We start from the raw sequence: 16,694 nt of genomic DNA on the forward strand, positions 1-16,694 counted from the left end.
CACAGAAATATTCAGTCTCTAAACTCTCTAATTACAACAATCCCCTATTTGTGGTTTAATAATGAGCGAAACACAGTATATGACCTAAATTTGATTTTCGTAATACACTATATTATAATGATTGCGTTTTTACTCTCTTCTCAGCGCGCCACGTCAGCGTTTTGTAAGCCTCACTTTTAAAAAGTGTGAAAAAGCGGGTTATTGAGATATAAACACTAACATCTATACCACTAAACTAAATGATAATTTGTACATTGATGGCCGAAACTAATATATATTTATGAAGGTCGGAAACCCTTGCTTCTTCGGTTTTCTCTGTGGGCCGGGCCTACAAATGTATTATGAGTTTCATTTTTAAATGAGATTCATCACGTTATATGAAAAAAAACAACAATTATAGTTTTCCCATATTGTAAACTGTCTTCGTTTAACATGAGTTAGGGTTCTTTTCATCATTGTCTTAGACAAATCTGAGTTACAGAGTTGCGCCGTGTGTCTGTTCGTAATCTATTTTTCACCGGTGAACTCTTCATCTCCCCATCTTAAATCGCTTGATCATAAATGTTCCTGATTTGTAGCCCTTCTGGAAACCCTATATATATGATTCTCATCTTTGATGAACCCAATCTGCATCTCCACAAAACTCATTGATTCATCTTAGCTTTAACCATCTTCGAAAATGTCTCTCTCTGCCTCTCCAGTTCCTCAAACCAGCGTCCCCGGCGTCCGTCACTCAACCTTCGAGTCTCTCCGTCTTGGTCGTAGTAGTGAGAGCATAGTCTCTAACCTCTTCGCTTCTGGGATTCCCCGAACTTCAAGAAAGACATTGAGTTTATGGGAATCACGGTTTTCTTCCTTGATGAAAAAGTAAGTTAATCTTCGATTTATCACACTTATTTAATAAAATTGTTTTTAATTGATTTCCTGATTCTTTATTGAATAATATTATTTGCAGATTCCATGATTCATGGGTTTATTCCCGCTGGACGTGCTAATCATTACATGCCATCTTTGAAAGCCGGTTCCATTGTGAAAGTCGATCGTTTTGAGGTTGCTAGGTGCTCAAACATGTACAAGATAACTGATCATCCATTCCTCATTCGTTTCATCTCACCAACCATTATTGACGAAGTCATCACATGTGCTCCTGAGATCAATCTCCAGTCATAATTAGATTGTTCGACAATTTCCAAGTGATTGCGAACATAAACCTAGAACTCCAAGGTATATTATCATTTTGCATCTGGGTTTATATTATGTTTCGATATCATAACTGATATTTAAACTCACAGATGTGGTTGGGCAAATCTGTTCTGTCCAGGGCTCAGACCTTACCAAAGAAACAACTCGAGTCGTTATCCGTCTCCTCATTGATCTGTAAGAAACAATCAACACACAATTCCCTTTATATTATTATCTATATTGTGCTAACATCAATAATCAAAAATATTTCCTACCCAAAATATGTGGTCGTCTATTTATCTCCCTTACTTATCAAACTAATTTTACACAAACCTTTATTTACAGCTTAAAAGAAACAACAACAACCCAAACAATCAAAACACCAAAAACTAGAATTCCAAAAAAGACGAATCATTAATGATCACCTCTTTTTTTTATCTAATCTTAGAAATAAAATTCAAAACAAATATACCAAACCAATCACCTCAACAAAAACTCAACGACACATATATCGAGTCAACTAAACAAATACAAACTACACGGCCAGCTATTTAACAATTTACAAACTTACTTTCGCAACGAAGAAGACGAAGACGACAACTAAGATCAATGAAATTACCTAAACAAAAAAACAGAGTAATACGAACTCTGATAAATACTACTAACAATGATTTTTGTTTACATATTACCCATCAAATAAAAGATAAACAAACACATGCACACCAGGAGATACAAGAGACAATCCCGACAGACACAAAGGCGGCAACAACATCTCCACCTGCTCACTCCTCTTGTCTTATAAAAAATAGCTTACATGCCCAATGTCAACAGGCCAATGCTATTGTCTTCTTATGAGAAATACATAAATTCGTTTAAAACTCATTAAGATTCAAATACTCAAAACTGTCACTCATTTTATAGTTATTTGTACAAGTCTTCATGTATTTGTTTTAAAGGTCCGGTAAGAGCAACAAGTTTAAAAATAAAATAAAAACATATAACAAACATAATAAGAATAATAAAAATTATTACTTAATACACACAACTTACACAACTAAATTGGGAAAAAAATATCCAGAAACAAAAGGTACTCTCAACAACTTTAATATAATTTATGTGTTCTTAACAGTAAAATAAACAAATTAAAAAGACAAACAAACAATAAGTTCCAGTGACACAACAAACAAGACCACGAACTATATCAATCACATTACTAACACAGTTTAGTCATTCATAAGTGGAGAACAATGCATACACAGTTCATCATTACAACTCTAACCCTATAACAATAAAAATAATTTGAAAAACAACTCAAAACGCAAAATTCACAACTACAATAACCCTAACAAATATTAAGATGAAACAAGAATTATGTCCACCGCGGAGGCAATGTCCCTGCTACAATACAAGGGTCTCTGATTAAAAAGTTGATTCCTTGCTTTGTCTGTCTTTTGTGTTCTGTTTTTTCCGGTGTTCTAAAAAATTGTTTCGGCGGTAAATCATGTCTAAACGAAACAATTTTTCAAATATTTTTTTTTTAAAAATCAGTGTTTTAGCGTTCCAAAATTGGTCTAGATGTCTACCAAAATAATAATTCTCTACTAAGATGCTTAATTTTTCTTAGCGATTTCTTGAACATTTTTTTCCCTTAACTTCATCATGTAGTTTTTGAAATAAGAACCAAAATGGAATATGATTCATGTACATTGAATAAAAGACATGTTTATTGCTTGCATATATCATATTTACAGCAATAAAGCCACAACAATGGATGGGCCGGTTCTTTAACGCATCATCATATGAGCAAACCCATCAAAATTCAAAACTTCATCATCATTAAGATCAAAAGCTTTGATCATAACCCTACAATCATCATTCGTTCTTAACTCACCAAGCTTCATCAGCATAGTCTTCAAGCTTCTAGGAGTAATACAATCTTCACCTTCATCAATATACATTCTAAGCGCTCCCAGCATCTTCCTCTTCTTCTCTTTCTCTGTAAACTCATCATCACTCCCTTTGATTAACTGAGCAAACTCCTCAAAATCCAACATCCCATCTCCATCTATATCAGACAGTACCCACAACTTTGGCTTCTTCATCAGAAAGTTGCTCTCCTAATGTATTAAAACTCTTCTTAAGCTCTTCTACAGAGATTCTACCGTCTCTGTTAGCATCCATGTAAGCAAAGACAGCTTGCAATTCTCTTATATTGTCATCACCATTCTTGAATGAGGACAGTCTCTCGCAGAGTTTAGTGAAAGATGAAGATAACCGATGATGAGTAGTCTTCATTAGGACAAGAAACAAAAGTTAATGCTACAAGTTTTCTTCTTGTTTTTGGTGTAAGAACTGAATGAGGAAATGGTCTGAATGGTCTCTCTATATATATAGGTTGTTTTGAGTTTCAAGAATAGACTGGGACTCAATAAAAAAAGAACATAAACGTAGCAAATGTGGGAGATTGAGAAAACAAATATTATTAGACTTGAGATCTAGAAGAAAACGTATTATTAGTCTTTAGATCTGTAGTAAAGAAAAGATATATTACTTACAGGTTTCATCATCTATGTTTAAAACACGTTTTTTAATTTACGAATTAGGATTAAGAAATGGTATACAGATTTGTTGACTGCCACTTGTCTTTTATCAGTGAATACGCATGTGGTCTTTCTCACTAATCTATCATATGAGACCTCTGAAGAAGCTACCTGATGTTTTAACGTGGCTGGGTTTCTCATTTTTCAATGTATATTTGGTGTTTAATGATCTCCCTATGGCGTTTCTCACCAATGCTCAGGGCTAAGGCAAGGCAAAAAACCGGTACCCGAAATCGGAACCAAACTATAACCGAAACCGAATCCGTATCCGATCCGAAGTTTAAACTAGTGAACGGATCATGTAGTATGGTATAAAACATATATGAACCCAAAGTGTTATTAACAAAACTATGATGGATAAAACACATAAAAAACTAGAAAATAAAAAAAAAATATTAAAGAAAAAACCCGAAAATGCGATCCAAAAGATTTGTATTAGTATTCGAAATAAGTATTTAAAACTTAGATAAATAATTTAAATACTCAATTTCATTTTTATTTTGATACAAGGTCATTTTTCCATGATCATACACGGAAAATATTTGTAAGATATATAATTTATAATAATTAATTGATATTTTATTTTATTTTATTTTAAATAAGTGTTAGATATTTTTGTAATTATATGTATGAAAAATAGAAGGGTTTTTAAACAAACATCTGATTCTGGTTATAAATATATGGATTGATTCAATTATTTGGGTATTTTAGATTGCAATTATTTATCTCAACTGAACCATAATTATTAAATAATTTTAAATAGACCAAAATCATATTAATTTTATTAGTTACATTTAATTTGGTTATAATCTTGGATATATAATATATTTTTGTAAAATAATGTAGAAAAGTAAAATTTTAAATAATATATAGAGATATTATCTAAATATAAATTTATAAATCTTAAATAATTACATAAAATACTCAATTTTATATTTATTTGATATAATATCTAAAAATATTTAAACACAAACATAAATAACCAGAATCATAAATAAGTATAATTACAAAATGAGTTTTGACATGAGTTACAAATTATATATGAATCCGAAGTATTACTAGAATAATACCTGAATGGAGCATAGGAAGCTGAACTAAAAAACCTGACCTGAACTTCCATGCCTAGAGACACACTTGAAAATTACAATTAGAGTGATGTGTTTATTGCTTGCAAAGTCCATATTTACAGCAAATTACAGCCAGCAAATAAACAAGAAAAGCAGATAAAGACTTAACAACAAGTAAAGCCACAACAACAATGTATGGGCTGATTCTTTAACGCATCATCATAAGAGCAAACTCATCAAAGCTTAAAACTCCATCATCATTAAGATCAAAAGCTTTGATCATCACTACACAATCATCACTCGTTCTTAACTCACCAAGCTTCATCAGCATAGTCTTCAAGCTTCTCGGAGTAATACAATCTTCACCTTCATCAATATACATTCTAAACGCTTCCATCATCTTCCTCTTCTGCTCTTCCTCTGTAAACTCATCATTCCCTTTGATTAACTGAGCAAACTCCTCAAAATCTAACATCCCATCTCCGTCTATATCAGAGAGTTTAACCGTGGCTTCAGCTTCTTCATCAGAAAGTTGATCTCCCAATGTGTTGAAACTCTTCTTAAGCTCTTCTGCAGAGATTCTACCGTCTCTGTTTGCATCCATGTAAGCAAAGACAGCTTCTAAGTCTCTTATATTGTCCTCACCATTCCTGAATGAGGACAGTCTCTCGCAGAGTTTAGTGAAAGATGAAGATAACTGACGTTGAGAAGTCTTCATGAGGAAAAGAAAAAAAAGTTATGCTACAAGTTTTCTTCTTCTTTTTATGGTGTAAGAATATCTCATTGGTCTAAATGGTTTCTCTTTATATATAGGTTGTTTCTAGTTCCAATAATAGAATGAGAGTTAATAAAAAAAGAAAATGAAACGTATCAAACGTGTGAGATTCAGAAAAAAAATATAATTAAACTTCAGATTTAGAAGAAAACGTATTATTAGTCTTTAGATCTGTAATAAAGAAAAAGATAATATTACTTACAGGTTTCATCCTATATGTTTAAAACACGTTTTTTAATTTAGGAATTAGGATTATGAATACAGATTTGTTGACTGCCACTTGTCTTTTATCAGTGAATACACATGTGGTCTTTCTCACTAATCTATCATTGAGACCTCTGAAGAAGCTACCTGATGTTTTAATGTGGATTGCTTTCTCATTCTCAACGTGCTTTTGGTGTTTAATTGATCTCAATGCTGAGGGCTAAGGCTGGGCAAAAAAAAAAACTGGAATCCGAGATTGGAACTGAACTCGGAAAAAAAAACCCATATTTGTATCTGATTTTAAGTGGAAAAATAGTCGAACAGATCATGTAGGCGGTATAAAATATGAATTATTCGAACCATAACAGTTAACTGTGATCGGGTGACACAAGGTGTTCCGTGACTCTTTAAGAGACTCGAGTTCGAATCTGCTGCTAATCCAAATAAACACAGCGCGTGACTACTGGAGCTTTTTATATTCTCTCCCCGGAAAATGTTTATTTTTTTTATTAATAACAGTAACATAAATAAACCAGAAAATATCAAAAAAGCTCTTAAAACCTGACCAAAGATTTTAATTAGTAGCATTCACAATAAGTATTTTGATACAATATCTAAATATAAGTTTATGAAACTTAAATAGTTGGATAAAATACTTAGTCTTATGATTATTTTCATATGATATTTAAAAAATATCTGAACACAAACATAAATAACCCTAATCAGAAAAAAGTATAATTACAAAATGAGTTTTGACATGAATTACAAAGTATTTTATGAATCTGAAATATTATTAGCTAAACCATACGGATACTAAAATAATACCCAAACCAGGTAATAACCCGCGCCTTGCGCGGAATGTGATTATTAGTTTCGTTATTTTTTAATAAGGAGACATTAATCTGTTTCATCTGGTTATCAGTTCTGTTTTAGGTTATTTTTTGGTTTTTAATCTCCTAAAATATAACCATCATTTTAAATCAATATTTATTTGGTTTGTTCGGTTAAAATGTTTGATGTTTTTGTTTTTTTTTCTGTGATAATCAAAAATTACTATTATTTGTTTGTTTTCATGTTATGAATCTAAGATACTCGTATTGTCGAACCAATGGTTTCATATTATAGTTTCTAAACGGATAATAGTTTGTTTGGTATTGGTTGCCGGAGGATTCTGATTCAAGAGACTTTCCATAACGGAGATTAAGTCAAGAGGTTCCGATTTTTTCTTGAGGGTTGTTCGAACAGCATCAAATCCTCTCGATCTCCTTGATTTGAGATGATATTCAGAGATATATGTTGAGATATGGCGAACATATTTGTTCGATGGTGTTGTAGATCGAGCGTATGAGCGGACGTTACGGCTTTGATTTTGAAAAGAGCTGACCGTTACGGCCAGAAGTTTGAAAAAAAGATGCCGGATCATCCGTTACCGGAGTGGGCTAGAGAGAGTCTCTAGAGATCATTTATGGTTGGTCGTAACCATCCCTTATATATTAAAGGAAAAACATTGTAATAAATGCATTCACACTAAACTGGACACATGTCACGTGTATAAGCATTATAATAAATGTGTTCACACTAAAATAGACACATGTCACATGAGCTCTTTCTCTCACCAATTCAGGACAACGTTTCCCATCGTGAGACATCCTGTTACAGATGAAGCACCATTTCTGCAGTTTATTGTAATGGAACGTTATCACCACTTCATCTCCAGTAGCCGAGAATTGCAACCTTCTTTCAAATTGCAAGGGATTATCACACTCCACCGAGACTCTAATTTCGGCTTGTTTCACATCCCACGAGACGAGTTCGCCTAACTTCTCTCCAATGCCTTTCACCGTCTGCTCCTTACGGTAGTGATCTGGGATCCATTCGATAAAGACAGTGAAGGTCATCGTCGATGGGAAGTCGGTTCTGACGCTTAGAACCCAACGCTCCAGTGGGAACATCCATTGGTCAAAGAAATAGGGTCTCTTCTCCAACACTCTGTGGAGATCTTCCTCGTTGTTGAAGCGGAAGTGAAACTTTCCTCTTCCTACTTCAACTCCTTGGACACGTCCCTCCAGTTGCCAAGCTTGGGGCATGAGCGCAAGAAGCGCCTTGACTCTGTGGGCTTGCAAATCGGTGTTCAAGACACGCCCCACCAGAGTCAGATCGTAAGCAGCGAGGAGGTCAGAGTTATCAAACGCATCAATGAAAATGGGCTCGAGGTTCAGGCCAGAGTTCCTCTTTGTTACCGCACGTTCAAAGTTGTGAGATATCTTTGCTGGTAAATATTGCTGAGAATAGTGAAGTTTGATGCGAAAGAGTGAATGATGAAATTGAGACTCTCTTGTGTTCCTATTTATAGATCAGTTGTCTGTATTCATCATTAAACCAGAAGATCGCTGTGATTGAGAGAAAATCTCCATCAACTTGTGATGATAATGATAAGAGAGCGTAAACTGCGTTGAAAGATTACAGATCATAATTCTGACCCGGGGAAATTCACATTGAGGAAATCGCTCTCTAACGACAAACAGCGCTCAAAACTTGCGGTGCAAGGTAAGGAAACATCATCTGTTTGTAGCCAGGTAATGATGAATGCCACCGACGTGGAGGAGGTTATATCACCACTGAAAGACTTAATGAAGACTAAGGGACCAGATGCTATTGGTGATGATCATGGTGGGAGAAGAGGCAAACCTGTTAAGAGCCGCCTGGGAACACGTACAGACGTAATGAAGAAGACCGCCAGGAGCCCCTATCGCAGCTCCAACCCAAAGAAGAGACAAGACCTGTCTTATGATGAGTCTCCAAAGAAGCGAGTGTATGACAATCGTGACCATGGATCACACCCACTTCCTCCTATGATGGGTCCGGCTAACGGAAAGAAGAAGGAGGAACCAAAAAATCTAGTGGTTGATGAGATCCCACCGGCCAACCCAATATGATCCTAAGCTGAAATTGCCAAGGAGCTGGTAGTTTTTTGGCAATTCGTCACCTGCGGGAGATCCGTCAAAAGTTCTTTCCGGGTATCATGTTCTTGATGGAAACTAAGAATAAGAGAGATTATCTACAAAATCTCCAAGTTGAATTTGGTTATGATTTTCTTTTTACTGTTGAACCTATTGGCCTTAGTGGCGGTTTAGCCCTTTTGGCGTTATCTGAGTTTAATGTTCAAGTTTTATCTTCCTATAATAGAGTCATTGATGTATCAACAACAATTGATGGCAATAAAGTTTTTATCTCTTTTGTTTACGGAGATCCTGTCATTAATCAAAGACATCATGTTTGGGAGCAATTAGCTAGAATCAGTACTTCACGCTCAGATGCGTGGTTCATGGTTGGTGACTTTAATGAAATCAATGGCAACCATGAGAAATCAGGAGGTCGTATCCGAAGTGAGAATTCTTTTTCAGACTTTTGACTCATGCAGCAAAATTGTGGGATGATTGAGCTTCCTTACTCGGGAGACTGTATGTCTTGGGTAGGAAGAGTGCATAACCATCTTATTAGACAGATATTGAGAGCAATGACGATATATCTCTCCATGATCGAATTAAGAGATATCGAGCAACCATTGCTCGATGGCGCAGAGAGGAGAACTATAATACACAAAAAATCCTAGAAGAACTCAAAGATAAGTTAGACCGAAGTCAAGTGGACCAGTCTCTCTCAGCTGCTGAAGTCTCCTCGATACAAATTCAACTCCAAAAGGCATATGAAGAGGAAGAAGCTTTCTGGCATAAAAAAGTCGAAATTTTTGGTTCAATAAAGGCGACCGTAATACGAAATTCTACCACGCTACAACCAAACAACTACGTGCAAGGAACCATATCAGTGGTTTGAATGATATCAGAGAAGTTTGGTGCGAGAACGAGAGAAAAGTAAAAACAATCGCTGTGGAGTAATTTAATGATCTTTTCTCATATTCTATGCCTGCTGATGTTGAAGTATCTCTAAACCACCTGGAAAGTACTATCTCTCTAGAAATGAATGAGAGCCTATGCAGAGATATAACTCCAGCCGAAGATAAAAAAACAGTTTTTTCTATCCATCCAGAGAAAGCTCCAGGACCGGACGGAATAACAGCCCTCTTTTATCAGAAATATTGGAGAACCATTGGCCCTCAGGTGATCAAGATGGTACAAGATTTCTTCAATTCTGACTATTTTGATCCTCAGCTCAACGAGACAAATATTTGCCTAATCCCAAAAACTGAGCGGCCAAGAGATATGACTAATTTCCGGCCGATTAGCCTCTGTAATGTGTGTTATAAGATTATATCTAAAATACTATGTCAGAGGCTACAAAGATATCTGCCGAACATTATCTCTGAAACTCAATCTGCCGTTGTGGCAGGACGCACCATCGCGGATAACATCATTCTAGCCCAATGATATATGGTGTTTTTGACATCATTGTGTATATGCTTTATAACTTGTTTTCATTGTTTTATCGAGTTAGTCTAGTCTTTTTTGAGTCATTATAGGTCTGGAGAAGATTGAAGAGCTAAAGGAAGAGGCAGGAAGAAAAGAGCAAGAATTGGAGATTTCTCCCGAAGAACAATCTGCGGAGCAGTCTGACGGTCGATCCTACCATGAACAGCCAGACGATTGTTATAAATAATTATGGAAGTTTCCAAATCCTCTAAAGATTTTCCCTAGTTGCCGATTCTCGACTTTGAAGTCTAGGGGCGCCTCCATATAAAAGCGGCCCCTATCTATTTTATTTGAAAACTCTAGTTTTTGCAAGAGACCTAGACCTTATTCTTGGATATTGCTATTGTAAGGGAGACGCCTCCTCTTCTTGACAGAGAAGATCATCCTGAACCCCATTGTTTTACCTTTGATTTACATGCAGTATTATTCAGTTATCATGTCTTGTTCGTCTTGTGTTATGGCTGAGTAGTCGGCTAGCTTGTCTAGGGTTCTAGGGTGTTAATCGCGAGGCTAAACATAAATAAGCAACTCTTTTGTTTCTTCGTTCATTCTAGTTCTTAATGCTAGTCCTAACCTGATCACTTACTGCTACATCTTAGGCTCAATCACTCACTAACCGTGTAGTAGTTACCTGATATCGAATGAATGAGCTGAGCATCTCTGGTCAGCAAAAGTAGATACTAGAGTGTTCAGTGAACCCATCGGACTTGATCTCTATAGCTTGCGATCGACCCTTGATCCAAACGACACTTTAGGCGTCAAGGTCGAACCGCAAAGGGAACAGCGCCACGACAGTGGGTTGTTATACTAAGAGTGATCTGTTCTAGATCATGTCTCAACGAGCTTGAATAAATGTTTGGCTAAGTTTTAACACCCGATGAGAAACCCTAGATCGACTTATCTTTAATATCGAATCTAAACCTTTTAAAATCTTTTACTTTACTTGCAAGTCACTACTTAATTCAAAACCCCATTTTTAGTTTTAGCTAAGTTGAAAGCTCATAAGAATAAAGTGTAGACTGGTCCTCTGGTATGAATCTACATTACTACAATTATCACTGTTAACTTGACAGTAGGAAATGTTCAGTTTTAGGGTTTATCAAGTTTTGGCGCCGTTGCGACGGGGACCAGATATTTTACCTTTGTTTTTCAGTTCTATACTTAGTCTAAAGCATCTAACTTGCTTTTCTCTCTTTGTTCCAGCTGATGATCAAGGTGCATGACCAGTATACATACTCGGAGCAACGCACAAGGACCATTATCACGCTAAGTAACGAGGAGCTCACAAGATTAGAAAGACAGAACATACAACAACCGCGGCCTACTAACAACACAATGGTTGATCACAGAGGCCAAGACGATCTCACTGCTGCAATGGCGCTCATGCAACAACATATGCAGCATATGCAACAGACAATCAATGCACAAGAGGCTGCTCGCCAAGCAGCCGCTGACCCTGCTGCTCAACAAGTCGAGCAACAAGGCGCTCCCATCGGAGATCAGAACCTTCCGCGTAACTTCCCCACCACTCGCTCCGCAATCAATCCGCCTCCCTGCACTAGACAGGACTTTGAAATCAAACCCGCTTTGATCAGCTTGGTGCAGAAAAAAACGTTCAACGGTCTCGCAGCTGAAATTTCCTTTGGACCACATTGAGAATTTCGAGAGAGTCTGCAACTTCTCTCGCGCGAATGGAGTGCCACCAGATTACATCAAGTGCACGCTGTTCCCATTCTCCTTGGAAGGGAAAGCAGCTTGCTAGCTCGACTCGCTCCCAACCGGTACGCTCATTACATGGGAACAAGTCAGAGCGGCGTTCTTGAGCCACTTCTATACGAAGTCCAAAACCGCAGCTCTAAGGCATAAGATCTTGAATTTCAAGCAAAAGACCGATGAACCTTTCCATGATGCTTGGGAACGTTACAAGAAATACCGAAGGGAGTGCCCTCACCATGGGTTTGAGGATGACTATATTCTGGAAGTGTTCTATGATGGAGTGAGCTATGAAATTCACAATGCTCTGTATTCCTCGAGCAATGGGGATTTCATGACACAAACAACACCAGGCGCATTCGCACTGATCAAAAATATGGCGTCCAGCTCCCTCAACAAGAACAAGGAACATGAACGCTCCAAAAGTACAAGCAGCATAGACGACCTTGCGGCTAAGGTTGACCAGCTGTTGAAAGGTAATCAGAGCCAAGTGTTCATCATGGAGGAAGCTGCATCAAAGAACAATGTTTCAGACACTACAACTGAGGGAGACAACACCGTGGATGATCAGCAGGAAGTGACCTACGTCAATGGACAAGGATGGCAGTACAAGAACTACCACCCGAACCCTAACGTTAGGAACAATCCTCACCTCTTTTCATATTCCAAGGCTAACAATCCGGTTGACAACGCTTAGAACAGTCAAGGGCAGAACATCGGCTATCAGAAACCATATCAGGGAAGAACATATGTCCTGAGCCAAGCGCATCATAACCAGTTCCAGAACCAGAAACAGCAAACTGCTCAACCGACCACTCCTTCGCCTACAACTGCTCCGCAAGACGAAATAAAGGGTCTAGCGACGATGATGCAGCAGCAGCTCCAGGGTTAACAGATTCAAGGGAAAGCGTTGAATCAAGTCACCACGGACATCAACTCCAGGATGAACCACATGTTCAATGACCTGAGTACCAAATATGATAACGTAGCCAGCCATATGCGCCAGATGGATGTTCAGATCACACAGACAGCTGAGAGCGTCAAGAGGCAGCAAGGTACTCTACCTGGAAAGACCGACAAGAATCCTAAAGAATGCAATGCTGTAGCACTAAGGAGTGGAAGAAACCTACCAGATAAAATTCCCAAGAAGTTGTCAGCAGCGGAAAAGGGTAAGCAGAAAGAGGGTGAGCAACCAAGATCTGAAGCACTTCCTTTATCTGACGAGGAACCAGAACAGTCTGCTGAGACTGATCCGACACCTGTCGCTCCACCAGTTGAGCATGTTCCTCCGCGCGAATACACCACCAAGGTTCCATATCCTGTTCCAGCAAAGACGTCTCGCAAGGATCGGGAGGAGACCAAATGTAAAAAGATGCTGGAAGTTCTAACTATCAAATTACCTCTTGTAGATGTGATACAAATGATCCCTTCTATGCGCAGCTTAATGAAAAGGTTGATCTCTGGTAAGGTGACTGGAGACAGTGAGCTACTGATGGTTTCAAAAGAGTGCACTGCGGTACTTCAGAACAAGCCGATAAAGAAATTGGATGATCCAGGCAAGTTTGTTCTCTCCATACAAATCGGGAGAACTGTATTCGCCTGTTCTCTATGCGATCTGGGTTCCAGCGTCAATCTCATGCCTTAATTTGTGGCAAAACGACTGGGCTTCACAAACTTCAAACCGACAAGACTCTCCCTGGTGTTCGCCGACAGATCAGTCAAGTCACCGGTGGGTATTCTGGAAGATCTTCATATACGAGTGGGGAACACTTTTGTTCCGATAGATTTTGTGGTTTTGGAAGTTGAAGAAGAACCGAGAGATCCACTCATCCTGGGACGTCCCTTCTTGTGCACAGCTGGTGCGATCATTGATGTTCTGCAAGGGAGGATTGATCTTCACCTAGGAGACATTGCGATGAAGTTCGAAATGAACAAATTGCTGAAGAAACCGATGCTAGATGCGCAGATATACACCGTTGAGGATAACAATCAGGCGCTACTCCGTCAAGAAGGGATGATCGAGGAGATCCTTACCGACGATCCGCTCGAGCTAGCTCTGATCCGCTCTGCGACAGAGCACAATGTCATGAGCATGGACGCGGACGGCTACGACAAGATGCTTGACTCAGCCAAAAGCATGGAGAGACTTGTAACCTATCTAAGTCTGGGGGAGAAAGACGAGAGCAATCAGAGCGATACCTCTGGAGCAGTCGCTTCGAAGGGCGCTACTAAGCTGAGCACGCCTCGCGATGATCCATGGAGCGAACTGAAAGCTCCAAAGATCGAGCTCAAATCTCTCCCTACGGGGCTCAGGTACGTGTTCTTAGGGCCAAATTCTACTTATCCTGTTATTGTGAATTCTGAACTGAACAATGTGGAAACAGCTAAACTCCTGTGTGAGCTGATAAAATACCGTAAGGCATTAGGTTATTCACTAGCTGACATTCATGGCATTTCACCTGATCTTTGCATGCATAGAATACACCTAGAAGATGAATCGATGACTTCTATAGAGCATCAGAGGAGGTTAAATCCAAATCTTAAAGATGTTGTAAAGAAAGAGATAATGAAACTTCTAGAGGCTGGTGTGATTTATGTCATCTCTGATAGTAACTGGGTTAGCCATGTTCATGTAGTTCCTAAGAAGGGTGGAATAACTGTCATAACAAATGAAAAGAATGAACTGATCCCTACTCGAACAGTAACTCGACATCGCATTTGCATAGATTTTCGCAAATTGAATGCTGCGACTCGCAAGGATCACTTTCCATTACCTTTCATTAATCAGATGATTGAACGATTAGCTAACCACCCATACTATTGCTTTTTAGATGGTTATTCAGGTTTCTTTCAGATCCCTATCCACCCTGATAATCAGGAGAAGACAACGTTCACGTGCCCATATGGCACGTTTGCATACAGAATAATGCCATTCGGCTTGTGCAATGCTCCTACGACATTTCAACGTTGCATGATGTCCATTTTCACTGATCTGATTGAGGATATAATGGAGGTTTTCATGGACGATTTCAGTGTTTATGGTAGCTCTTTTACTGTTTGTTTAAAAAACTTGTGCATGGTACTGCAGCGCTGCAAGGAGAAGGATCTAGTGCTGAACTGGGAGAAGTGCCACTTCATGGTTACGGATGGGATTGTTCTTGGGCACAAGATCTCTGAGAAGGGGATCGAGGTCGACAAGACAAAGATTGAAGTCATGATGAGTTTGCAGCCACCAACATCAGTCAAGGGAATAAGGAGCTTCCTGGGGCACGCGAGTTTTTACAGGAGATTCATCAAAAATTTCTCAATGATCGCAAGACCACTCACGAGACTGCTCTGCAAGGATACCAGATTCAAGTTTGACAGTGAATGTTTAACGGCATTCCACATGATCAAAGGAGCCTTGATCAGTGCACCAGTCGTTCAGCCTCCGGACTAGGACTTACCCTTCGAGATCATTGTTGGGGTCAAAAATGGCCCAAAGGGACCTAAGACATGACTCGAGGCCCAACTTACGATTTCTTAACCAACAGCCCGTAAGCCACATGACGATTTACGCTTGGTTCGCAAAGGAAAGATAAATGTCAAGTTTCCGCGGATAAATACGAAATTTTGAAGATAATTACAAAGATCGGAAAAAATGGAATATCTCCATTTTTACGCTATGACGGCTTAAGGGCAGAAGATGAAAAGCGCTAACCGACCTAAGAGCAAGTATATAAGGAGTCCTAGGCGAGAAGCATGAAGAGGGACTTTTCTTAGAGCAAACTTAGCACTTAGGGCAATTAGGCAACTTTCCGTTTTTGTTATTCGAGCTGCGACTCAATTAGGTTTAGCCGTCTTAGGGTTGTTAGAACTAGGAATCTCGCCGACAGCTCTCGAGCCCAGGCTTATACCTTGTTGTAAACGCTCATACGCAAATTCGGAATAAGACTTCTCCTTGCTCTCTTTTTACGATTTCATATAATTTATCGTTGTTATCTCGTGTCCTGATTGTTTAGCGTGTGGTATTAGAAGATATCCGAGACCTCTGGGAAACTAGGGTTCTCCTACTTTCCTAATTTAAACAGAAATCGACAGTGCGAATTTCGGCTCCCACAATCATGACAGATGCTAGTGATTTCGCGGTAGGAGCAGTGTTGGGACAGAGAAAGGATAAGAAACTGCATGTGATCTACTACGCGAGCAGGACGATGGATGAAGTCCAATGCCGATATACGACAACGGAGAAGGAGCTTCTGGCCATAGTCTACGCCTTCAAGAAATTTAGGTCCTACCTAGTAGGATCTAAAGTGATAGTGCATACAGATCATGCAGCTCTGAAGTACTTGCTGACGAAGAAAGATGCCAAACCGCACCTGCTCCGATGCCGGGAATTCGACCTTGAGATCAAAGACAAAAAAGGGATTGAGAATGGAGTCGCCGACCATTTGTCTGGAATGAAGATCGACGACGAGACTGTTCTTGATGAAAGTCTCCCTAAAGAATAAGTCTACTCGATTGGTCTGTATGCCGAGAACAGCCCAGATACTCACGCCACGAACTGTTCTGCTGATTGTTCTGCGGATTGTTCCACCGACCAGGAACACTTTGTTGCGGCTATAAAAAAGAGGTACTCCCACCTACCGTGGTTCACTGAGATAGCTAATTTCTTAGCAGCAGAGAAAGAACCGGTTGAGTTTACTGGGAATGAGAAGCGAAAATTTCTAAGGGATGCAAAACTCTA

The 16,694-nt window shown here is 38.8% G+C and overlaps 2 protein-coding genes, 1 non-coding gene and 1 pseudogene across 3 annotated transcripts; all 4 read right to left on the reverse strand.

Annotated features, from left to right (window-relative positions):
* Positions 1–2,401: 2,401 nt before the first annotated feature.
* On the reverse strand, positions 2,402–4,552 carry LOC125581916 (annotated as a pseudogene).
* Positions 4,553–4,770: 218 nt separating this feature from the next.
* Positions 4,771–7,413, reverse strand: LOC111209672 (calcium-binding protein CML39-like). Its single transcript, XM_048748122.1, has one exon. It carries the CDS (start codon positions 5,565–5,567, stop codon positions 5,058–5,060), a length of 510 nt encoding a protein of 169 aa, XP_048604079.1. The 5' UTR covers positions 5,568–7,413; the 3' UTR covers positions 4,771–5,057.
* LOC111209418 (uncharacterized protein At4g02000-like) lies at positions 7,281–8,390 on the reverse strand. The gene is made up of 3 exons (XM_022709307.1): positions 8,352–8,390; positions 7,445–8,110; positions 7,281–7,313 (listed from the first exon to the last, which is right to left on the reverse strand). The coding sequence occupies exons 1-3, from the start codon at positions 8,388–8,390 to the stop codon at positions 7,281–7,283; spliced, it is 738 nt and encodes a 245-aa protein (XP_022565028.1).
* A 3,717-nt stretch (positions 8,391–12,107) lies between these two features.
* LOC125582738 lies at positions 12,108–12,214 on the reverse strand. Its single transcript, XR_007320192.1, has one exon. It is a non-coding gene; the product is annotated as a small nucleolar RNA R71 (small nucleolar RNA).
* Positions 12,215–16,694: the final 4,480 nt, after the last annotated feature.

This window comes from Brassica napus, chromosome C2, assembly GCF_020379485.1.
Source record: "Brassica napus cultivar Da-Ae chromosome C2, Da-Ae, whole genome shotgun sequence".
NCBI lineage: Eukaryota > Viridiplantae > Streptophyta > Magnoliopsida > Brassicales > Brassicaceae > Brassica > Brassica napus.

Excerpts from the sequence above, each read along its gene's own strand:
- LOC111209672 (XM_048748122.1), bottom strand. The coding sequence starts at position 5,567 with ATGAAGACTTCTCAACGTCAGTTATCTTCATCTTTCACTAAACTCTGC.
- LOC111209418 (XM_022709307.1), bottom strand. The coding sequence starts at position 8,390 with ATGATGTTTCCTTACCTTGCACCGCAAGTTTTGAGCGCT. Across the intron at positions 8,111-8,351 it reads CACCGCAAGTTTTGAGCGCT|CAATATTTACCAGCAAAGAT; the intron begins GTTTGTCGTTAG and ends CACTATTCTCAG. Across the intron at positions 7,314-7,444 it reads GGAAACGTTGTCCTGAATTG|GGATGGTTACGACCAACCAT; the intron begins GTGAGAGAAAGA and ends TTAATATATAAG.